The sequence below is a fragment of the Danio aesculapii genome, chromosome 18 (assembly GCF_903798145.1).
Source record: "Danio aesculapii chromosome 18, fDanAes4.1, whole genome shotgun sequence".
Classification (NCBI taxonomy): Eukaryota; Metazoa; Chordata; class Actinopteri; order Cypriniformes; family Danionidae; genus Danio; species Danio aesculapii.
In genome coordinates this window covers 42,599,106-42,625,049 of record NC_079452.1, presented here as the reverse complement: position 1 = coordinate 42,625,049, position 25,944 = coordinate 42,599,106, and the positions used below count along the sequence as shown (strand labels likewise).

The 25,944-nt window shown below is 35.4% G+C and overlaps 1 protein-coding gene across 3 annotated transcripts in view; it reads left to right on the top strand.

Moving 5' to 3' along the window:
- plekhg7 (pleckstrin homology domain containing, family G (with RhoGef domain) member 7) overlaps window positions 1-25,944 on the top strand; it is a 47,688-nt gene that overhangs the window by 3,878 nt on the left and 17,866 nt on the right. For 2 of the 3 annotated variants that reach the window (XM_056478590.1, XM_056478588.1), the window contains exons 2-10: window positions 608-1,472; window positions 4,058-4,080; window positions 12,066-12,184; window positions 14,328-14,365; window positions 14,831-14,929; window positions 17,805-17,951; window positions 19,872-19,967; window positions 20,058-20,159; window positions 22,953-23,066. In XM_056478590.1, the coding sequence (XP_056334565.1) occupies window positions 711-1,472; window positions 4,058-4,080; window positions 12,066-12,184; window positions 14,328-14,365; window positions 14,831-14,929; window positions 17,805-17,951; window positions 19,872-19,967; window positions 20,058-20,159; window positions 22,953-23,066 (1,500 nt within the window). In that variant the 5' untranslated portion in view covers window positions 608-710. The remainder of the gene's footprint in view (window positions 1-607; window positions 1,473-4,057; window positions 4,081-12,065; window positions 12,185-14,327; window positions 14,366-14,830; window positions 14,930-17,804; window positions 17,952-19,871; window positions 19,968-20,057; window positions 20,160-22,952; window positions 23,067-25,944) is intronic. The other variant, XM_056478589.1, reaches the window with a different exon arrangement.

The window sequence follows — 25,944 nt, the reverse complement described above, 5'->3', positions numbered from 1 at the left end:
GTTTTTCTTTTAGAGCATCGCATCGGTGGAATTTGACACCACAATCTGTTAGAGATGGTGTATCGTTTAATAAGTATAATTTTAAGAAATGGCAACCAACATTGCAAACACACTTTTTTCTGTTGTTGTTGTTGAGGTTGTTTTTTCTAGTCCATTTGAGTTTTGTTTACAGTTTGAATTTGTATATTTATTGGTATAGCCCTTTAAGTTCTTGAAGAATGTTTATTAATGAACTTGTTGTGGGAAAAAAATACCCCAAATAAATTAATACCTACATATTAAAACCTTATGAAGAAAATGAACCTCCCCAGTATCCAATTTTGTTGTTTTTTGTAGGTTATACCATTATCAACTATAAATGCTGATTTTATTAATATTATTATTCATTTTTAGAAATGTAATGACTTTATCATTTACTTCTTTCTGTTTGGTTTTAATCATTAACTTCAAGTCAACACGTGCGCTCTGTTTCATTGGGTTATCTAAAATTCGGAGATTACTTGGGTTTAAAATAGGCATACTGTACAGGACTAGTTCTGCAAGAGTTCAAATAAACATAGTGGGTGGCTTTTCTAATCCTTTCTTGCTTTTTTCCATCTTACTCCAGAGACATGGGATTGGACACATTTTTGTGGGAATGACTCAAGCCAAACTTGCATCTGATTCTTAATCACTCTTCAGTCGTGGGATATAATGCCAGATTACTCAAGATGACGGAGCTGAATTATGCTTTCATAAGTGGAAACAGGAAGGAAGTGGATAAAACTTTGGACTGGAGTTATATAGACTGGCATGACAAGAAAATGGTAAAAGGGACGGATGCTCAGACCCAAACCCAACACGTACAAAGCAAGGACATAGACACACAAACGACTAATCCTTGTACAATGCGAATAAATTTAGAAAGCACGTCATCAGGCATGAAATTAGGTTCTGTGACAATGTCAAATTGCACGTCTGGAGACTTAATTACTCAGGAGATTCACAAACATTCCCCGGCTCCCATCTCCCCATCCCAGACTCTGAGGAGGATGCCCTTGCCGTTACACACTCCGAATTTTCACAGACATTCCCCGGCCTGCTGCTCCACATCCCCGGCTTTATGGAGGTCGTCCGGGATGTCAAACTCTGTGGATTTTCACAGACATTCCCCAACCCGCATCTCCACATCACCGACTCTGAGGAGGATGAGGAGCACCAGAATCTACAACCGGGACACCTGCAATACGGCCAAGCCTTTAAGAGAGGAGTCGTCAACACCGATGAGTCCACATTCTTCATTTTTTCGAGAAAAATCTCCACTGGCTGTGGATGGAGAGAACAAGAGCCTTGAGTCTTCAGTGAGTCACGGGACAGTTCGTACACACAGATCACAGACTCTTGACAATGGTGTCATCTGCAAAAGCAAAGAGTCTTGTGATTCAAAAAAGCCTGTTTCTGACAAAGAGAGCACCTCTGATGACAATGAGCAGGTATACAATGAGTTTTAGGTCATCTTACCCTAAAGAGAAACAACAGCTATATGATATTTATATAATAAGATCTGTATTGATGTTTTGGTATTATTATTTATAAAATATTAGATTTTTATAAATATTTTAAATGGGCTTTTATTTTTTATTGTTTTTTTTTATTGTTTCTTTAATTCCCCTGTGAAAGGGGTGGTCCACTATGATATCATATTTTAAACTTTAGTTGATGTATAATGTGGCTGTGTGAACATAAACAACATCTCTGAATGTTCTACGCTCAAAGTTCTATGTTCAAATTTCCACTCAAAGTGACTTTGACAGAGTTAGCTTAGCAAAGCCTACAGCGAATGAAGTTTGGGGATTTAAAAAAAATACATCCGGGCTAGTGAGATCACAGATGCTTCAGGTTACGCGCATTCCCTAAGTGTATACACCCTGCGCAGCAAAGAGGCATGGCCAGAGGTACTATAATGTTGCAGAGAAAGCTAAAATGCCATTCAAATGCTGCTATTTCCACAGAGCTTGTTCTGTTTCTGTATTTGGGCTTCCAAATGACACTACACAAAGACAGAAGTGCTTACAATTTAATTTTCATTATCTAGAGAATTATAAAAAATATATAGCTAGCATTTGACAAAGGATAGCTTCTAGAATCTCACCCAGTTCAGTGCTGGACTCGGCTAAAAGTCTGCAAAGAAGGAACAGTTGTCTGTAACAACCTGTAAGTATTTATTTGTTAAAATCGATCTATTACATGCATAGTTTCAAGCGTTGTCAACGGTATGTTGTAGCAAGGACGTAAGCAGCGGGAAATGCTGTTTGACAACGCAAACAATTTAGCTACAAATCCATATTTATCCGTCAAACCGCTGTAAACACCCACAATCTTCACTAGCGCTGCAGTGTCTCTCTATGCAGCTGCTTTCCCTGCATTACAAACCTCAAATAATAAACTCACAAAGAATATGTGAACGTTTCACATGCTTATTCCAAATATATATGAAAGACACTTGTCAGATTTTATTTTAGAGAGCAGACATGAGATCCAGCTGTGTCCTCTGTGTCATTTTCTGTCTGATTCAGGCTCAAACTGATACTGCTATCAGCTACTCTGACTGACAGTGTTTACACAGTGCAAAAAAAGTGCGTCCTTGTTGGAGGGTGGCGCTTCCTGGTGACATGGAGCCGATCTGCGAATCACAGCACATTATGTTAGCTGACCAATCAGAGCCTTTTAAGGGCAGGCTAGGAAACTAGGAAATATGATCGTTGTTTTCATGTTAGCAGAGTAGGTGTATATAATCAAAGTAAGATATATGAAAAAGAGGGTGATTTTTTTACAAATGAAGCATGAGCACACATTGTTTTGCATCTTATAAACACAACCAAGCCTAAAAATACACTCAGGACCACCCCTTTAACAAACACTCAAAAAATTATGTTTACTGGTAATACCACAATTTTTGAGATTTTTTTCGACAACTTAATTTTTTCATGTTCAATCGACTTAAATTTGTTAAAACTAATGAGTTAACTTATTTCCGTCATGTTGACACGGTGGTGCAGTGGGTAGCACAATCGCCTCACATCTAGGTCGCTGGTTCGAGCCCTGGCTGGGTCAGTTGGCATTTCTGTGTGGAGTTGGCATGTTCTCCCCATGTTCGCGTGGGTTTCCTCCGGGAGCTCCGGTTGCCCCCTCCGGTTTCATTCCACTGTGGTGACCCCTGATTAATAAAGGGACTAAGCCGAAAAGTAGATAAATGAACAAGTTACCAAGGGTGCATTTCACCCAAAAAGCTCATCATTTACTCTGCTCATATGGTTTAAACCTTTACAAGTTTCTTTCATCTGTTGGACACAAAAGAAGGTTTTGTGAAGAAAGCTAAAAACCTGTAACCATTGATTTTGGAAATCAATGGGTGCCAGCTACCATCATTTTTCAAAAAATCTTCTTTTGTGTTCAACAAAAGAAAGAAATTCAAATAGGTTTTTGAACAAGTGAAGGGTAAGTAAATGGTGGCAGAGTTTTCAATTTTGGGGGGAACTCCCTTTAAGCTTCAACAAAGCAGTTTTTGTTTTAGTTGACTAAACCAATCCTTGTCTCGATCACCACATCAGTGTTTATTTGATTAACGGCCTGTATATTATCCTTTTGATAACAATCAGATCCATCCACAATGATAAGTCATCTTTTTCCATGCAGCTTGTAAATCAAACGGCAATAGCCTTTCCGCTTTTATCAAAGAATAGTTCACAATAAGAGCTTCTGACAGCAATTGAATCAGTAGCTTCATGCACTGGCAGCTTCGTTCCATTCACTGCAGTCAGCAATCACCAAATAATGGAAGGGTCAGTGTAGGATCAGAAGTATAAAAGCCAAGCCCCATTCACTCCGTCCATACATTCACCAAGCCTTCCCCACAATGGAGTGAGATATCAGTAGATGTGAGAACATCAGGTCTTTTTAGCTCACAACAATTGTGTGACGAGATCCTCTGAAATTGATATCATGTTTACTTGATGACTAGTGTTTTACTGTCTCCAAGTACTTTGCTTACGTTTTCTATATCTGCTTTTGATTACAGGTCAAGGATCCATGTCATAAAAGGTAGGTGAGCTGTTTCTAATCTAATGTTTTGCATAAGCCATTCCCACCCTATTTGCATGTGAACTGTATTTTTGTCCTAGTCACTTTGGCCTGTCAAACTAGCATTTCCCTGTGCGCTTGTTGCTCAACATCTCCCATTTGAAAAGTTGTGTCATTAATCCAGGAATTTGTTGTCGTTTGTGGTAATGAGGCCAAAGCGGGACACTTTCTTTCAGCAGAGCGCCACCATGCTGGCGCAAGGGGGAGCTGGGGTTGTGGGACGTTCATTGTTCATTGTGTTACCGCTTTGTTAGCTGCGCATGAACTTTTAAAGGAGAGTTATTAGAGATCCATCGTTCGGCCCAGACAAACTCTAATTAGTGCCACTTTCCCCCCCTGTAGGGCCCTCTTTGCTTGGGCCACGCTCGTCTTTTCAGCGGTGGATAATTAGGTAGCTATTGTGGCCTTAATTACAGTATGGCACCGTCTGATTGCAGTGCTCATCTCTGGATGCCGATTGGATGGGACAGTTATGTTAAGGGGGCATCATTATTCTGTAGAGGTGCGAGGACAAAGCTCCCTTCTTTGTGGCCGGGATGGTCAAGATAGAGGACTGCTTCATTGTAGGCCTGCATTGTGGATTCGCCTCTAGATAACAAGCCATTAGCAGTGACCTGTTTTTAATGTCGGTAAAAAGGACTGACTTTTTACCGGTAGGGTTTCAAAGCCTGATGCTTTGGCATTTGTGTTTCTGTTTGCTCTTGCAAAAGAGAAGTTGGAAGTGCAAATAGTGAACACATTAAGCCTTTTATTAGCTTCTGTATCTCCAGAAAGGTCCAAAAGGATGAAAATAATGAAGTAGAAAGTTAATAAGGAAGTATGTGTTGGGTTCATTGTGCCATGTGGCGTGGGAATGGGTGTTCCCCTTATAGTGCTGAAGAATTCATATCTCATAGCTGTTTTGGTTTATGGTTCAATATTCAGTGAAATGAACACTGAACGACTGATAGAAGTATCTGCAGTTGTTGTTGTGTTTAGTTCTTCACTTTGGCTACGTGGAGCGTTGTCTAGCCAGACCTTCAGACTGGTGACAGAAGGTCTGGACTTATTGGCCAAGAAACACTTAAAGGCTGTTTGACTGATATGTGAAACAACCTAACAGAGATTAATCAAATGTGATTTTCATGTGCATTTTGTCAGTAAAGCCGGTCCTAGGAAATGCTTTCAGATGGAGCAGCATTTACTACACATAGTCGTAGTACACGATTTAGTCGGTTGATGGTATTTTTATGTGACAGCTGTATGCATTTCTTCTCAATGTATTACGGATCTGTGTAGTAAATTCCTCACCTAAAATGACTAAATATACTGTAATAACGTGTTTTTTTTTTACTGCAAACTCACTTCATAACTTCAGTCGAGAATTTGAAATAAAGAAGGCTGTGAGATGACACCATAGATCAAGTTCATTTATTTATAAAGCACATTTAAAAATAGTCACAAGTGCTGTACATGAGACAGAGTAAGATTTTGGGCTTGCTTATAACGATATAGACGCAGAGTCTAAAATGCATGGCGAAAAAAGCATTAAGGGTGTGAAGACATCCATTAGACATCCATTAGCCAGCCATTAGCCTTTTCCATTAGCCTTTTCCACATCCATTAGCCTACATATTTAATTTTGTTTGTTAAGTGCAAAGATTTGTTTCAAAACTATTTCTAAATCCAGTTCTAATTTCCAGCAAACGAATAAATGAACAATAATAATGAAGTGTGGTCAAAAAACTGAGTTATATCCAAACCCACGTCTTATTCTTATGCCCCAATGGTGATGCAAACGTCTCCAAAACCCGACAGGTGGACAAATCTAAACTTGTTTTATTAAAACAAATATAAATTTATATATAAAAATTAGTACTACTAATAATAACAACATTATACAAAAGCAAATTGTCATGAAAAAACTGAAAAAAAAAGCCCCACAAAGTGAAGAAGGCATGGAGGTAGTGGTTTATATATTTATGTAGAAAATAATTTTTGTAACATTTTAATCCTTTAATTCTTTTTCATTTATAAAGATATTTGTGTATTGCTGCACATCCTGTGTGTACTAACCAATGTGTAAGCGTTTAAGGCGCACAAAACTAACACACTCTGCGCTGGACTTTAGACCTGCTTTCAACAAATGTCGTGAGCGCAGTATTACAAGTCGAGATCACATTTATGTAATACGAGCATGCGAACCTCTTTGCTTGCGTGCCGATTTCCTCTGTTCGTGCATAAAACTTCTTGCACGCCCTCAAATATACGCTGCTCAAGTGCAGATTTTCTTGTGCGCTCTCGAATAAACGCTGCTGAAGTGAGATTTAGTGCGTTTATGTAACGAGTATGTCTCCAACATTTATTAGATTTGCTAGGAATATTTATGAATGTCTCCAATAGACCTACCAAGCGGCATTAATGCATCCTGAAGTAAAGTGAAACAGCTATAAACTCCAGCAAAATAAAGTCATTGTATCCAGAGTCATAAAGCTTTATCTATAAAGTTTAATTATGGAAACTGTACATCTTAACTGAAAGCTATGTTGTGTTTGCTAGCCTTACGCACCTGTCAGTCAGTCAGCATGTCACCTTAAAGGGTTAAACAAATAATGCACAGCACAACTAATTCACTTACCTTTCAATACATTTTGGTGTGATTATAACCAGCTATAAAAAAAAAACACTGTTTTGAATGAGATGCAGTAATGTAGCCATGGCGGGAAGAATTTTTGTGTGGCGCCCCGCCATGGAAGAATGAATGTAGTTGAAACCATGTATTTTAGCTCCTCAAAATAGCAACGTGCCAACGATGCGCCTTAACACACATCCTTTTTAGACAGAGAGTCCACAAAGTAGCGCGAATGGATTTACTATTTAAAGAACATGGAGCAGAGTTGGAAAATTAGGGGTGTGTTGGTCTGAAAATTGCAACACATCGTGCCAAACACGTCGTGCGCCTTATTGCGGCGGGTGTATGATACGGCCCATAGAGACAATTTGAAAAACAGGGCCCATAGAGACAATTTGAAAAACAGGGCCCATAGCGACAAATTTGAAAAACAGGGCCCATAGAGACAATTTGAAAAACAGGGCCCATAGAGACAATTTGAAAAACAGGGCCCATAGAGACAATTTGAAAAACAGGGCCCATAGCGACAAATTTGAAAAACATAGAGGTAAAACCAAGAGAAACAACAGAATAAAGTTTAAAATAAAGCAATCGACTCTATTATAATATTAATATTAAAAAGCCAAACTGAACACGTAAGTTTTTAAAAGAGATTTAAAAATAGATAGTGATGCTGCCATTCTAATCTTAAGAGGTAAATTGTTTCACAACCATTGACCATAGTTGCATGACTATTAGATCCACTGAATCAATGAAAGCAGTTAAATATTTTGTTTATATATGTGTATTTCCTGGGTTTCTTCTAAATAGGTGTTTAAGAGCACCCTATGGCCTTTGGAGGAGATTGAATACACACTAATGAATACACAACTGTGCTTCACTGAAAAGATGTGCATGACAATCACAGCTGTCCATAATCCCATTTGCGATTTCATTTTGCTAATGGGCCAGTCCTAGTTCATGTTCTAGAATATGCTATAAACTTAAACAAAGATATAGAATGATGTGGATTTTATTAGACTGCACAAATCAGAATTATAAGAGAACTTTATAATCTATTTAGTATGATAAAAGAGCGCTGCTTCTTTGACTGGAAGAACCAGAAAGACTGTGGCATTATAAAATCTCTGCTGCTTTCGTGTCACATTGTCTCTCATCAGCACTTGCTTCAGCGGTCTAGTTTCGTTTCAACAGCTTTCAGCCACACTCTTCTTCATAGTGCCAAGCGTTGAATTCCTCATCCATGAGTCCCAAAGGATGTAATAAAGATGAAAATTCCCATTATTCCATACTCGTCATTAAACTACACCTTTGTTTGTTGTGAATATATGCCCTCTAGCAGTAAAGGTCACTTACTGTGCATTTAAGGTAGCTGTAAAAATAGATTTGTATTTATTTTGAAATTTACAGTGCGATTAACTTACTGCCAAGCTCTTATTTCTCCCTCATACCTGTATCTGAAGATGTACGCAATTGTAAAACTCTATTTACCCACGTGACACACAGTAGTAGCACACTGAGTCTCTGTATAGATGACGAGTAGCTCAAAAACCAGCCCATCAAGTTGTGTGTTAAAACAGTCAGAGCATTGCCTATAAGCCCTTAGGATTTTATGTCAAAATGAAAGAGGGGAACTGAAATGACTTATGCGGAACTACAGAATAATTGTTTAATTAAATCTAGTGAAGATATAAATAGAAGAAGAAGTACAGAAGAGACCAAAATGTGGCTGTTTACTATCTAGTTCCCAAATCACGTTTACATTACTGCATTTTAAGACATCTTTTACATTCAAATCAGATTAAGTTTCACAGATAGGTTGTTAATTTGGTATTTTTAGATTGTATGTATTTAGGTTTTAATTTTGGTAATTGTAGTTCATTATATGTAGAATTAAGATACATCAATTCATTAACACCACAAAAATTGCATTCACAATCATTTACAAGGACAGTAGCTAGAACACTTTATCTGTAAGAGGACAAATACATTACACTATATACATTTATGTGCATCTCTTCATTCAGTTTGTAATTAGTTTTATTGTATTGTCATTGATTTTAGTTTTCATATTAAGTTTGCATTTGCCTTGCAGTTAACAGTAATGTTTCAAACCAGTAGGTTTACCTTTCATGTATAGGTTTACCCTATTTAAAGGTATAGTTCATGCCAAAATGAAGATGCTGTCATCAGTTAATCATCCTCCACTTGTTCCAAGCCTGTTTGTTTCTTCCTTCTGTTAAACAAGAAGAATGTTATGACCTCCATAGTATGTTTTGTCTCTACTATGGATGCCTATGGCTGCGTTTTCCAACATTTTTCAGAATATTGTGTTTCATGTTCAACAGAAGAAAATAATTCATAAAAGTATAGAACCAATTGAGTGTGAGGAAACGATGATGAAATGTAAATTTTTAGGTGGACTGTCCCTTTAAAACAGGGGTGCCCACATTTTTTCGTATGAAGGGCCAAAACACAAATATCATCGAGAGCTGTGGGCCGAAGATAAATATAGCTAACTATTACACAGTGAAGTTTATTGCGGCATACACTAGTCAAGTTGAATCTGCCTTTGCCTTGATTCCCTCACCAAAGTCTCTGCATTGTCCTTTATCTGTCAGGTGACAGTATGTACATTTTAAACTAAATTACATCATTTAAATTGAAACATTTAATCTCAGTTAGCCTTTATTGTAGCCTAACAATAAAGCAAACAAATAAAAGGTTACATTAAATGTGAATTTACAATCTGTAAATCAGTGCTGCCCAAACATTTTCTTATGAAGGGCCAAAAAAGTAAATCTAGCAAACTGTATTACATTAACATTGCCATGGGTTATTTCCTAATTTATTTCCTAATATTTAAAAATAAATAGAAAACATCACTTTGAATCATATTAACTAATGCAGTATAAATTTTTTAATTAAAACTTATTACAATTAAAACATAAACAATCACATTTGTAACACAGTGAAGTTCATTGCTGCTGTCACGATCACCAGCAATTTAACCCTCATAGATCGCTGGAAAACATTCACTTTCACCCGGACTACAATTCTGTCATGCACCACACACAACACACCTGTTCCAGTTCTCCTCTGATTACACACATACAGCTGGGAGCTGCTCAAGGACTGATTACAAAGAGTATATATACAGCACACATACACTGACTTTGCTGACTCTCGTTTTACTGTTTGTGACATTATGGCGCGATTGCCTTGCCTTGCTTTACCTTGCCTTCCCTTCCCCAGCCTTGCCGTGTTAGACCCTTGCTTTGTTGTATTATTTATTCCTGTCTGTTTCCTACCTTTTGACCATCCACCTGTTTACTGACCACCACTCTGGATGTCCTGTATACATCTGTTTGCCCCTGTGTTGACCGTTGCTTGCTTGACCATTCTCCTAATAAATCTGCATTTAGAGCTGCACCTCTATTGTCAGCGTCCTATCACATTACAGTGGCATACTCTAGTCAAGCAGAATCTGCCTTTGCCTTGATTCCCTCACCAAAGTCTCTGCATTGTCCTCTATCTGTCAGGTGACAGTATGTACATTTTAAACTAAATTCCACCATTTAAATTGAAACATTTAATCTCAGTTAGCCTTTTTTGTAGCCTAACAATAAAGCAAACAAATAAAAGGTTACATTAAATTTGAATTTACAATCTCTGAATCAGGGGTGCCCAAACTTAGTCTTATAAATAGCCAAAAACCAAGCTTGATTGAGAGCTGTGGGCCGAAAGTAAATATAGCAAACTATTTTACATTAAAGTTGCCATGGGTTTTCCTAATTTCATTCATTCATTCATTCATTCATTCATTCATTCATAATATTTAAAAATAAATAGAAAAAAATACTTCAACCTTTTAATGCATTAAATTTTAGATAATTTTTTTTTAAACTGAAATGAGAATCTCTGTTAAAGGCTTTCATAACTCTTCCTAATCATTTCCCTTTGGCGAGCCAAATCAAAGGATGCAAAGGGCCAACTTTGGCCCGCGAGCCCTAGTTTAGGCATCTCAAATGGGATGATGGGTCAAATCAAAAGCTACCATTGGCCACCTTTGGCCCATAGGCTCTAATTTGAGCATCTCTGCTTTAAACAAAACAAAAGCACAAGAGGGAAAAAAAGCAAATACTGTGCTCGGCATATATAAGGCTACCCCTCACAAATCTATCTTTTAAATTAAGCTATACAATATTATATTTGTGCATATACATTAGATTAGTCAGTACTGAAGTCAAATCTGGAGCTTTTCTAACAAAATAACTTACAATAACGGTCCAAAAACTAGTACACCCAAATTTATATGTTATAGAAAAATATTAAATATAATAAAAAAAAAGAGGAAAGGTCAAGAGAAGCAAAAAAATGTACAAAAAAATGTAGTTGAAAATTTGTAGGTTGTATATATATATATATATATGTGTATATATATGTGTATATGTATATGTGTATATATATGTATATATAATTATTTTTTTTTTTGCAATATTTTGCTTGAATTTATTTGTATTATCTTTCAATTTCTAAATATTATTTTAATAAATATATCCATTAAATAAATCAGTTTTTTTTAAATGCACTAAAATACATTGCCTATATTCACTGAGAAATGGATAAAAATAATCGTTTTCAAAATGGGGTGTACTCAGTTATGCTGAGCACTGTATTTGACATAATTCATCATGACTTCTCCTATTGCTCGAGGCAAAAAATCAGGGTGCTGATTTTCCACCCTTGCTTTTATTGTTAACCACTGTATATAACACCCTGTATCTATCAATATATCCCACTGCTCAGTGACGTGCATGCAGAGCGCAGCTGATGCACGGTATGTTTTTGTTTATCATCTTTGCCAACACAGTTCCAGCAACCTAATAAAAACAAAAGCATGTTAGAAATGTGAACATGGAATTTCTTTGATTTCCTGCTCAAACAAATCTTCCTTGAAATTTTGAGTTTAGCACGGCCAAGCTCTGCATAAAGAGATTACCACAGCACATTGGCCAATGTCCTCTGATTAATTTAGTGCAATAATTGTTTTCTGCGGTCTGAGAAGCCATTGTACAATTGGAGTAAAGTAGAAATAATTTGGCACAGTTGCAGTTCACATGCAGATTTGTACCTTCTAAAATTGTCCGGCTTATGGTGAGCTCGTAACAAAAATACAAAAGCATACAAACAAATGCCTCTCAGAAGCGATGCTCTGTGGTTAACCGACATTATTCCAGTGAACATCCATCATGTATGCTTTGAAAGACAGGCTGCCTAAGGCACCGAATGTTCTCTGAACTCACCTGTTCTCTTCTGCTGTGATTTCTCTCAGGCTGAAGGAGAGGAGGCGGAGCTCTGTGGTTGTCAGTCTTCCTGGATTGGATGTTTCCCCTGGAGATTTGTTTGTGTCCAATGGTGCAGCTGATATGTTGAATAAATCTGACTATTCAGGTTAGTCATGCCTCAGTTGTTGTTGTTGTTCTTTTATGATTGACATATACTAGTGTATACTAAAAAAGAAGGCATAATGTTTGTTTTAGGTTAACCTGTTTTAAAGTTAAATGAAATTAAAGTAAAGTTTTTTAGATTTTAGTATTGGTATTGTTAGTTTTAAGGATATCTATTAGCTAGTGTGCTCCAAAACAGTGACAAAATTCGCATTTAGAAGATATAATACTAATGTAAACATCTAAAGCTGGTAGTTTTTCACCTCATACTTCAGTTTCCCATCAAATCTTGACGAATTAAATGGTCTCTAATACCTGACATGCCCCGCCCCCTTCAAGATGCTTCTCATTTCCATTTAATTTAATCTCAACCACTCTCACTGGCAGAGCTGTGAGAAAACTAAACACTATTGGCTGTTTTTTTTTAAAGGGGAGGAGCTACTGTATTTCTCTCGTTTTGTGTTTCAGTTGAGATTACGTCAAACGTCGATTTAAAATGCACATTTAAAAAGACTTCAGGGGATATTTAATGTTGAAAAACACATAATTTTGCACATATTTAGATTGTTGTAGCACCTCTATTTTCAGTTGGTCTGAAACCGAGTCACGCTTCCCACAAAGTCCCTCCTCTGTGAATCGCAGAGAGCTTTGGTTGGCCAGCTCACCCAGTTCATTGTAAATGGCCAAGTGTAAAATTCCTTCAGCTTTCATTGCTTCTAATTCAATTGTAAATACAAACAGTTATTAATGGAGCAAAGTATCGGGATCAAAAATGAATGGCAATAACGATGATAAGAGTGTCACAAAACAGTGATAAACAAGTGATGAATTTGATCTCTAGATCTGAAGCTACTTTACAAGTTTATTACTATTTAATTTAGTGGTAACATTTATATACGGGGCTTATTTATATACGTGCTGCTGGTTCCTTGCGCAAAGCAACCGTGCCTAGAGGAAACGCAACTGGTGCGATCGGTTTTCTTTGAAGCAAGCTCATACACAACACACAAAAAATTTAAATGAATGAGAGGGCATGTGGACATAACAAAATCTAAATCAATTAATTTTAGCATGTCTAAGTCAAATTTATTCAAATAAAATATATTTTCCCTACAACAAAATTGTGGCTAGTGAAAATGGCAAATGGTGAGTGGCTAGTAATGTTGGAACTAGCCACAGTGGCTGGTGATCAAAAAAGTTCATGTCAAATTCTGTGTGTATATATATACATATATATATATATATATATATATATATATATATATATATATATGTATATATATATATATATATACATATATATATATATATACATATATGTATATATATATATATATATATATATATATATATATATATATACATATATATATATATATACATATATTTTCACACACACACATATATATATATATATATATATATATATATATTTATTTATTTATAGATATATTAGGGGTGTAAATGTGACATTGCGTCATGATACAATGTGATTACAATACTTTTAGTCTGCGATATAATTTTTTAAAATTCACAAAATTCTGCTATTGATATTAAGATATTAAGTGCCTAATTTCCTAAACTAGTTACATTTTATTAATTCACAAATGCAGCCGAAATGTTTAAAATGAGCATTAAATTTGTATCATCCACAACAAAAACTGCACATTCGTTTTTATAAACAATATATAAAAATAAACAATAGGTAAATTAATCAAGATGACCAAAATGTGCATTGTAGCCTAAAATTTGTGTATGGGCATGAAGATGTGGAGAGTGTCAAAATAAAGGAGATATCGAAGTTTTATGCAAATTATTTATGGAGTTATTCAATTGATGTATCAATTCATATCAATTAATTGTTACATCGATAATAAATATGTGAAAAACATTGATAATGTACTAAACATTAACCAAAGTATCTGGACTGGATCTGGATAATTGGGATTTATGCAGGTCTCCACCAGGGTTCATTCAGACAGAATAAATCCCTTTTGTGGAAGTAAATGAGCACATCTTATAAATGCACAGATAATTTACAGCCAAAAAACAGCAAAACATCATAAAGAAAGAATTTTTAAAAATGTGGTTTATTGCACATTCTCTTATATAGGCTTTTATATAGGTTTTTTGTTTTTGTTTTTCAGAAAAAAAATCCAAGTGGCCTTTCTCAAGACGTAGTACAGTAAGTGCAAATATTCTTACGTTTGAACACTTCTGTAGCACAGTAAGTGCACATATTCTCACATTTGAACACTTCTGTAGCACAGTAAGTGCAAATATTCTCATATTTTAATGCTTCAGTACCTTCATGTCAATATCTCACCCATGACGTTTTGATCTGGTGCCAGTTCTGTGCTTGTTGCCATCTGCAAAACCTCTGTCGTCATTTTTCAGATGCTTTGCATGATGTCTAGTACATAGTGTTCACTGACCCACTTTGAGCCAAATCAGATTTGAATGCACGCACTTCCTCCCCCCCTCCCCAATCAATTCCATTAACAGTAAACAACAACAAAACGGGCATGTCCAACAGAGCTTCAACATGTCGATCTCTCCAATCTGCTCCACAGTTTAATGCTCAAACACAAAGAGAGCTGTTGAGGGCAGGCCAGAGTGATGCTGAATTAATGCGAGTTCTGTTTTCCAGCAGACAAAAGTGAAAACTCGCAGTGGAGCTGACATTGACAAGTGTCTGGCTTCCGTTCAGGTCCACGAATGGAGAGACACAGACTTTCAGACATTAAAGGTGAGAGTCCAAACCGTTGGGAGGAAATTAATTTGAAAACCACCGGAGATCAGGTTCTGAGCACATTTGAAAAATTCCTTAAATTTTATAAGGGTATTCTTAATTAATAACTGTAGAAAATAACAAAAAGATCTTACCATACTTTATAGTAAATATATTGTTTGTATGACACGCTTTCTGAAATTGTCATAATTGTCCAATATTCAGTTGAAGTCAGATTTATTAGCCCCCATGAATTATTAGCCACCCTCTTTACTTTTTCCCCAATTTCTGTTTAACGGAGAGAAGATTTTTTTAATCACATTTGTAAACATAATAGTTTTAATAACTGATTTCTAATAACTGATTTATTTTATTTTATTTTTATTTGATGACAGTAAATAATATTTTACTACATATTTTTCAAGAGTTTTCTATACAGCCTAAACTGACATTTTATGGCTTAATTAGGTTAAATAGGTTAACTAGGCAGGTTATGTTAATTAGGTAAGTTATTGTATAATGATGGTTTGTTCTGTAGACTATCAAAAAAACCTAACCTAACCTAAAAAGCCTAAAGGGGCTAATAATTTTGACCTTAAAATGTTTTTAAAAGTTTTAAACTGCCGAAATAAAACAAATAAGACTTCCTCCAGAAGAAAAAATATTATCAGACATACTGTGAACATTTCCTTGCTCTGTTAAACATCTTTTGGGAAATATTTAAAATAAGAAGAAAAAAATAAATCAAAGAGGGGCTAATAATTCTGACTTCAACAGTAGGTAATCATCTAAATAAATATGCTTAATTATCCGTACATTTCCAAAACAGAGTATATATTGTAAGAGTTTTATCACTTAAAAAATACTGAAATACTAAAACAAAAATGAAGTTTTTATATATATGTAATATCTAACTGGAAAGACAAAAATGCCTTAAAGTAAGTATCAAGTAATTTAGTCAAGATCAGAGTGTGATTCCCAACTTTTCCTTTTTTTGTTTGATTAATGTTAATGACAAAAGTTTTTTAGGTTTATTACATAAAAACTAATGCACATATTTAGTGTAATCTTACAAATCAAAATTCCCCCAACTGCGTACATTTACATAAAAGGTCAGTTCATCTAAAACTGAAGATTTAGGCACTGTTTACACTAATATGACTTAGTTTTAAAATGGCGTTTTTCAGAACGAAAATGATCCATGTCCACACTGGCATTTCACCTAGTGTTTCACCTAGCATTTTTGAACAGATCTTCATTCACAATACACTGCTGAAAACGCATATCACATGACCACACACACATTCTGGCATGTGCTGCAGCATATGTGCATGTCTGAGAGAAGGCAGTCAGTGGGTGCTTTGAGCACACCTCCCCAGGTGAGAGCAGCGCTCGTCTGACAGTTCATCAAGGATCTTCCTCTGGATTTCATCTCACTAGTTAAACATGATATTTAATTCATCTTGTCTCTATCTAACGACTTGTTGGTTTTTTTTTATCCAATACTTGTTCTTAGGTAACATGTTTGGCTGAGCGCAAAGATAAGTTAATATATTAATTAATGTAACCATGTACACTGATTCTGCACACTGACTGATTGCTTGCCTTTATTTCCTATATTGTATGAACTTATTGCATGTTTTACTTTTATAATGGCCATTATTGATTATTAAAACTGATATTTAGCAAAAGAGACAGGGTATGTTTTTTATTTTTCAATGAAAATAAAAGGAGGCAGTTATGTTAGTGGCTCTGTTTTATTATAAATATGCATACAGTGAAGATGACGCTCATATAAATATGTATCTAAAACACCTCAACATTTTAATTGTCTGTTAAGTTGCTAATATCACAACAAAAATAGACAGTTACTTATATCATATTTTCATTTTATTGTTAAGACATAGAAACAACGTAGCCAGGGTAATGTGAATGACGTTATAAAGTACACTGTTCCCTTTGAAGATTCACCTGTGTCATTGGGAATTTGTTTTCAATATCAATCTTGCGAAGTCTTAACTTACAAGTAAAAGATGCAAGACTTTGCACTTTGTGCACTTAATATTGAGGAAAAAGCCCCAATCAGATCAGCCGCCAGTTTTCAGATGTCTCTGTTTTCCCCCATCCACACTGACACGAAGCAGCAGCATTTTAAAACCAAAATGCTCGTTTTGAAAACACTCCGTTTTTAGGGCTCAAGCCATAACCATAGCAAAACTTATGAGTTTTAACACTGAAATGTATTAGTGTAAACAGGGCCTTAGTCACCTTCGAGTAATTTTGAATTTCTTTTTTTCAGTTAAGCACAAAAGAAGATATTTTGAAGAATGCTGGAAACTGGCAGCCATTGAAATCCATTGTAGGAAAAAAAAACATGCAAGTCAATGACTATCAGTTACCAACATTCTTCAAGAATTTCCTTTTTTGTAATTTATTTTAATATCATAATTATTATTGTTTATTGTGTGTGTGTGTGTGTGTGTGTGTGTGTGTGTGTGTGTGTTCAACATAAGAAAGAAAGTCAAACAGGTTTGGAACAAGTTGAGGGCGAGTGAATGATGACAAAACTTTCATTTTTAGGTGAACTATGTTTATGTGTATACAGGTATTATGAATAATTCTGTGTGTTTCTGAGCACTTAAGCATAGTAATTTCTTGATCCCATGGTGACATTATAGGTGGGTCTTTTTTCCAAGAAAGTCCTGCATTGCAAAACAAAACTAAACCGAAAACATGAAATGCAGCTGTTCTCCTTCCAAATAATGCACACCAAAACTGATGTATCATATGTAAAACTACAAAATAATCTGCACAATTATTAGAGAATGGAACCTGAGTGTTCTTGTCCATAGATTTTTTCCTTAAAATATTAATGTTCTTTCTCCTTTTTCAGGAAATGTCTTTAGTGGACTTTTTGCGAGGTCGCTCTGAGCTGAAAGCAGCACAGCATCCGATGATATACAAAACACAGGAGGCCATTTGGGAGCTTTTCACCAGCGAATGCGTCTATTTCCTCGATCAGCTCATGGTTTTAAAAGAGGTGTGATCTCAATGCTTTCAGAGTAATGCAATGGAATGTTCATCTGTCAAGTATGTCAAAAATACAGAACAGTAGCGGAAAAGTACTAGCAACACATTAGCTAACACAGGCCTGTCACAACAATAAATATATTGACTTATCGTGGAACACATGGATATGACCTCAATCATTTCTGGTGACGCGTTTTCCTGAAAACTATTGACGGTTTGGAAGAAGTTGCCCAAATGAGCTGTTTTGAAGCTGCAATCCACTTGCAGAAAAGTGACAATGTAAAATAGCCATGCTTCCATTCAAAGATGCAAAATAAATTTAAGTGCAAAACTTGAATATCACATAAAACATTTGCGAATATAGCATCGTTTCCATCCAGTGTGTCCAAGAGAATAAAATTGTCACTTGCTGATAAACTGGCGCCTAATATGAAAAGAAAAATGAAAGTTGCTGCATTAGATGAAGGCCTTTTTGTCTTGCTTGAGTCTTAGAACAAAAGTAACGAAATGTGCTCTTGCCACCTGCTCCACTATGTCCGAGTTTTTTTTTTATTTTCAGTCAAGTATTTTGCTTAAAGCTCTTCCATTTATTATGCCATTTAGCATGTGGACTATTTATTACGCTAAATAGTCCATAGTTTGTCATATCTTTTTAAAATCATCAGCACTTCTTGTAAGATTTGCACATTCTGCTGATGTTTTCCATCAAGAATTGTCGTCAATTCTTTCTCGTATACAACATTTAAAAAGGTTCGGACCTCATCGTCCACCCAAACACACTTTCCGCCATTTTTGGTTAGCGTATGATCTGTTGAAGCAAAATCACATGACTTTTTTGATGTGCATGCTGGAATCTATTCAGTAAATGCATTTCCATTGTAGTTTATGTGAATTTTTCTTATCGTATAAAAGGTTTATACTACTCAGTTTTCACAATTTTAGAGCATCTTGGCATTTCCAACCAGGCTATTTATGCGATATATTTACATGTGCATAAAAATAGGTGGATGGAAACACAGCTAATGATGCACATTCACCAATTACGTTAAAGCTATTTTAAAAGGACATTTACATTCTACATGACCGGTGTCACAGTCTATATTATCATATTTAAATAAGCTTAACGAAAACGTCAGTTATTTTTTTTGTAAATAGGCTCATTTTTCAAGTCATGCAGAGTTAAACGGTTGAGTTTTACCATTTTTGAATCCATTTAGATAATCTCCGGGTCTGACGGGAGCACTTTTAGCTTAGCTAAGCATAAATCATTGAATCGGATTAGACCATTAGCATCTCACTTAAAATATGTATTCCAAATACATTTTTTCACTTAAAGTTGGACTTTTCTGTAGTTACATTGTACACTAAGCAGATGGACAATGAAAAGTTGCTATTTTTTAGGGTGATATGACTAGGAACTATATGACTACAAAATTTCTTGCTAATCACGCCAGAATGAAAGAATAGTTACTAGCCATATCGGCCTAGAAAATATAAATTTTTCTTTTTTTCCATCAGTTTTAGTACACAATGTAACTACAGAAGAGTCAGGCTTTAAATAGGAAATTATCAAAACTCTTTTTGGTTGAGATGCTAATGATTTAATGATATATGCTAAGCTAAGCTAAAAGTGCTCCAGACCTGGATATGAATTAAATAATGGTAAAACTGTTTAACTCTATGTGACTTGTAAAAAGAGCATTTCTCCAATCAAAAAGGGAAGTGTTTAAGAATGAGAAGACATATTTGTCATAAAATTTGCATAATTATTGTTGTATAATCAATGGCATAAAATTGTCTTAAAATGACAATAATATCACTTATCACGATTATTTCTCTCACAAATTATCACACAAGAATTATTTATCATGACAGGCCTACTAACACATTTGATCATGGTCTAATATTAAATGTTTTGTTTTTGCTGTAGGTGTTTTTGACCACACTATCAGACTTGCAAACGAGAGACTGTCTACAGGATATCGACTCCTGGAGGCTCTTTGCAAATCTCAATGAGCTCTGTCTGGTAAGAAATCAAGGATAATATAACTGTAAATGTATTTAAACTGTGTTGGGTACAGTTTTTATTTCTTCTTCTTCTTCTGCTGTATTACAGGTTAGCTTTGGCTTCCTTACTAGTTTATTGCGTGTCATTAAGGAGATGTGGACCGACCCAGACAGCTGTAGTACTCAATCTCTTCATGACCTTTTCAGAAAGGTAAGTTACCACAGGTTGTAACATACGAGAACATCACAGCTTAAGTGAGGATCCAGTTTATATATAAAAAGCATGGTCAAAACAGGCAGGGTTGAAAAACAAGCACACAACAATGTCCAGGGCTAATTTACAAGAGAAATACATAAATCAATGCATCGCAATAATGAGTGTACAACCCATTTGCACTCAACAGCTACAAACAACATAGGCTCATTCTGAAAACACAGCCCTATAAACATTTCTGGAGATCGTGAATTATGTAGCCATAGGTACAAATTTCATCTTTAAAACGAATGATACGGTGCGGTATGGTACGGTTTTGCGCTTATCAGCTGATCACTTACTTCCGTGTAGACGGCTTTTCCGCTGTTACCAGTTTGTCCAGTGGGGTTTGAGTCCAGCGATGAACCATTCCAGAAAGCAGGTAAGACAAAAAAAAACAATAGCCAAAAAAATAAAATAAACAAGCAATAACTGGGTGAGAATAGGCACCCTCTAGCCACTAGGCCACCCCCCTGTGCACGGCCCTGGTCTTATACGAGAAGGCACGAATGTATGTCAATCTAGGGCCCTATATACTTGCAAAATAAAAGAAAGTTTTGCAAACAAAACATAAAGTATTGAGCACAAATAAATAAATAAAATGCATCTCCAAAAATAGAAAATAAATTTTTGCAAAAAATGTTTTCTTTTGCTAACAAAAAAAGCAGAACTGCAAAAAAAATCAAGAAGTGCAAAAAAAAAAATATATATTTGCAATAAAAAAAAGTGTATATATATATATATATATATATATATATATATATATATATATATATATATATATATATATATATATATATATATATATATATATGTATATATATATATATGTCCCAGAGATGGGTTGCGGCTGGAAGGGCATCCGCTGTGTAAAAACGTGCTGGATAAGTTGGCGGTTCATTCTGCTGTGGTGACCCCAGATTAATAAAGGGACTAAGCTGAAAAGAAAATGATTGAATGAGATATATATATATATGCAAAACATTTTTATAGCATTGCCTTTCCAGTCAATTGCAATGCTCATTTTGATTTGCTTTTTAGTCAATCTTGAGTTTACGATGCTGTTTTCACTTTGTACTGCATGTTTCACTTAGCGGCCCTGATTTGACAAGGGGGCGGAGTCAAGGGAACTTGGGCATTTACGGTAGGCCTGGACCTGCCTCCATTTAAGCGACATCATCACCTGGAAACAGAGTATCAATGGATTTGTGAAAACAAAAACTGCAAAAAAAATAATAAAAAAATTTTGCTCCTGGGATGCAATTGGCGCTCTCCAGAAATGTATATAGTGGTATGTTTTCAGAGTGAGCCTGAATTGACTAGAAAATACCCATAATACATTGTGAGAGTTTGCAGGAATGAACAAATTTTCACATCTAAGTTAAGTTTACAAAAATGAAATAACTTTAGTGAAAATAAAATGTCAAAATTAGAGATGAAATAATGTTGTGTGGACAAATATATGTAAAATTAAAACAACACTTATTTTCACCTGTATTTATTAAGAAATACAAATAATTGTCCTAAATTGTATTATACCTAAAATGTTTGAAAACGTCTTCGTTGACAAATGGATAATAAGGGATAGTTCACTCAAAAACTCTAATTGACTCACCATTTACTTTCCCTCATGTGTGTCTAAGCCTTTATGAGTATATTTTTGTACTTCCAACCCTTTCTGAGTACCTTTTTTTCGACTGAACACAAAGGAAGATATTGAAATTTATTTTTTATTTTTAAGTGATATTCATAATAAGGAAAAAATACTGTAAGTCAGTAGTTAACGGTTTACAACATTCTTCAAAATGTCTTCGGTCACACTATTTTGACGGTCCGTTTGTTAAATTTAAGTTACATTGCAACTAATTCTCATGAGATTATAAGTAGACTGTTAGGTTGGGGTTAGTGTAAGTTGACATGTACTTGCAAAGTTTCTTATAGTCAGTTAAATGTCTGTTGAAGGAGCGGTATTAACAGATATTAAGCAGACAGTCTACTACTATTAATACTCAAACAGACCATCAAAATAAAGTGTTACTATATCTTCTCTTTTTGTTAATCAGAGAAAGAAACCCAAATAATTTTGGAACAAGTAAAGGGTCAGATGATGAATGAAATGATAACAGAATCCAAATTTTTGAGTGAACTATCCCTTTAAGAGTCCACTGGAGTCCAATATTAATTAAAATATTGAATACACGTTCTCCATCGTTTCTAAAATAACACACATATGACGTCTTTACTCAGAAAACATACTATTAATGGCAAATCCAGAGAACCAATAATACATTTGAAATGGCCTCTTAACTGTTTCCAGAACTGTACCTGTACATTAGTCTGGTGTATGCTTGTCATCAATTTTGTTCAAATAGGACGCATTATAATATATGGAAGAGAAAAAACATTTTAAATTGCATTACACATCATTTAAGTGATGCATAGAAACACCTTTTCATCTCTTGACACATATGTAACGTACAGTAAAACATAAAAGCAAAGTCGCGGTCAGTGACCTTTAAATGTAATATATAACTGCCCAATCACACACACACACACACAGACCTAAGCCCTGAGCAATGTTGTACTTACACAATGCATTATTATATTAGTCAGTTAGCAAATGATTGTTCTAGTAAATAAAAAAAATGAGCACCACTAAACTATTATTCTTTATTTGCTGAAAAATAACAGAAGGTTTTCCTCCATTGTCCTCATCTGATCCCTCTCCCATATTGACTGTTGACTTTGCAGGCGTTCAGTGAAAGTATTTGCCATTGTCTCCAGAAATACTGCCTGAATTACAGCACAGCCATCCTTTATCTGGACAGCCTGAAGCTCAGAGAGGACTTTGGCTCTTTCGTGAAGGTAACTGTGGTTTGATATGGTAAATCAGGGCTTGGTCTCATCATGCTGACAAGATCCAGGGAACAGGGCAAATGTTAGCACATGAGCCGGACGGTTGTCCAGGATCATTGGCTCTGACACAGGAACACGGTGACCGGATCGTGTTGACTCAGCTACTTTCCCTCTTGTGGATTGTTCCCTGTTGTATTCTTAAGCTGTCTCCACATCAGTTTTGGCCTGTCGCTTCTTGCTTTTCCACTCAGTTGCACGCACAGTGTTTCTGCAGGCTTTTAAATGGCCTAAAAAAGCCTTGTTTAAGAATATACATTACAGAGCTTAAAAAAATAGCATGTTCTAGGTCTTAATTGTCCTTGTTTATATTTTTGTTGTTGTTGTAGATCTTTCTTTCCCTACAGTCCAAATGTAGCTTGCTGTATAATGAATTCAAACAAGCCCAAAATCATGACTCTCACAATAGATAATCTAAAAAAAATTGCTTAAGTGGGCAAATATTATTGACCTTAAAAATTAAAAAATAAAAAAAAAATTTAAAACTACTTTCATTCTAGCCAAAATAAAACAAACAAGACTTTCCAGAAGAAAAAATATTATAGGAAATACTGTGAAAAATTCCTTGCTTTGGTAAATATCATTTGGAAAATATTTGATGTAGAAGAAAAAAAATTAATAATTGACCAACTGTAGGTCTTAAAGCAATAGTTCTCGCAAATATGAAAAATCTGTCATCATTAACTCATCCTCCATTTGTCCCAAACCTGTTTTATTTTTTAATATACAGTATACATATTTATTGTTTTTAGCATAAGAAAATATCAATAACCTTAACCTAGAACGGAAAAAGTACTAAGGCCATTTCACAATACACAGAATGTCGGACACCACATAATCATCAAGAAAGCATAAGAAAAAAATTGATTGAAGAGCCCCTATCATGGGTTTTTAAAAATGACCTTCCATGTAGTGTGTAACACAGCTGTAAGTGAAGTGAAATATCCAGCTAAGGCTTAAATCTGAAAGTACACAGTCTTTAAAACTATTGATTCATTTATAAAAGAGTCGACTCATAGTGCTTTAAATGAATCATCTTAATAACAAGTCTTTATCTGTGCCAGCGTGATGTCGATAAGGAACTTAAGCCCTGGCGATTTGTTGCGCGCGCAAACCTGGGAAAATTTAAACTCCTGGCCCCGCCCACAAACACAATAGCAAGAAAAAGAAGAACAACAACACTGTAGCAGATGCCGTTGAATCAAGTCGTGAAGACGCTGTGCTCAGCTGGATATTACTGGAAGTGTGAGGGAAAGTTAGTGTTATTTTCTCTACCCAAAAATGAAACTGTGAAGAGTCAGCGGTTGAGGTTTATTTTTGCAAAAATACCTCAGCATTATAGCCCCAGCCTTGTGCTGTGTTCCCGTCTTTTGTTTCTGACGAGTGCTTCAGCAATCTACATGCTTACAACAGGGGATTCGTTGGCTGTTAGCTAAATTAAGGATCATAAAAATTAAGGATCATAATAAAAAAAAAAAAAAAAACATTACTAAAGCTTTGCTTCTTAGACTTTACACACCTGACACTTGCCTATAGCACTTATTCACTGTTGCTCTTATAGTTGTGTAAATTGCTTCCTTGTCCTCATTTGTAAGTCGCTTTGGATAAAAGCGTCTGCTAAATGACTAAATGTAAATGTAAATGTAAAAGACTATTGATGCAAATTTTGTATTTAATTGTGGTTTGTTACTTGTAACCTCTTTTACTGTCTCTGGTTAACTCTTTGTATTCTCATATCGCGCCTAAAGCCAGGTTGAAAATGCAGTGTGTCGATTTGTTTACGGATTTAAATGCATTTGTGAGGTTGCAATCCACTGCTGTTTGTCATTGCTATGGTCACCATCAGCTTTTCCTACACACGCACGCCACAGTCAATTTTTAAAATAGTTCAACTTTTGCCACTGTGTGGATTAATACTGAATGTGTGTCACTGTTTTTATTTATGGTGAAGAATAGAGCAATATGCTGGTGTTTAATTGCATTGTTTTAATGCACTCCTGCATTGGGCTCACATACACTTAGACTATTTCAATATTGTTGATGAGCTGTGGTGGTCTCGCTCTGTACGGTGCCGACCAATCGCAACAGACTGCCATCAGTCCAATCAGCGCAGATTAGCTTCACTCTAAGGAAGGGTTTGGGAACAAATGAATCGCTGAACGAATCATATGGGAATAGCTAGGATAATTAGGTCAAAATAAATGCATATTATAAGACAATGAAAGTGTTTTTTGGCCTTGCTTGCATATCAGTATTGTTGGAGACCCTCAAAACCAAAATATGACCCTATTTAATGCATAATAGGGGCTCTTTAAATAAAATAACATGGTGTCTGCGGGGTCTTAAAAATTCTTACATTTCAAAAACAAAATTTTAGGCCTTAAACATTAACTGAAATATTGTGTTGTAGGTCTTAAATCATTTTAAAAAGGTCTTAATTCCCATGTCCAAGTAAAGCTACCCACTTAGGCCAACACCCATTCACCAATAATCCATCTCAAAACATTTATTTTAGTTTTTTAATTGCAAAGAGAAAATACACAACAGCTGGGAGATATTTTGAAGCAAATTCTCCAATTAAAGTACCCTAATCAGGGAGTGAAAACTAAAACAACACATCCCTCTACATTAGGGGTGTCCAAACTCGGTCCTGGAGGGCCGGTGTCCTGCATAGTTTAGCTCCAACTTCCTTCAACACAAGTTTATGCATACCTAGAAAGAGCTCGATTAGCTAGTTCAGGTGTGTTTAATTGGGTTGAAACTAAAATATGCAGGACATCGGCCCTTCAGGACCAAGTTTGGGCATCCCTGCTTTACATGATCTTTTATA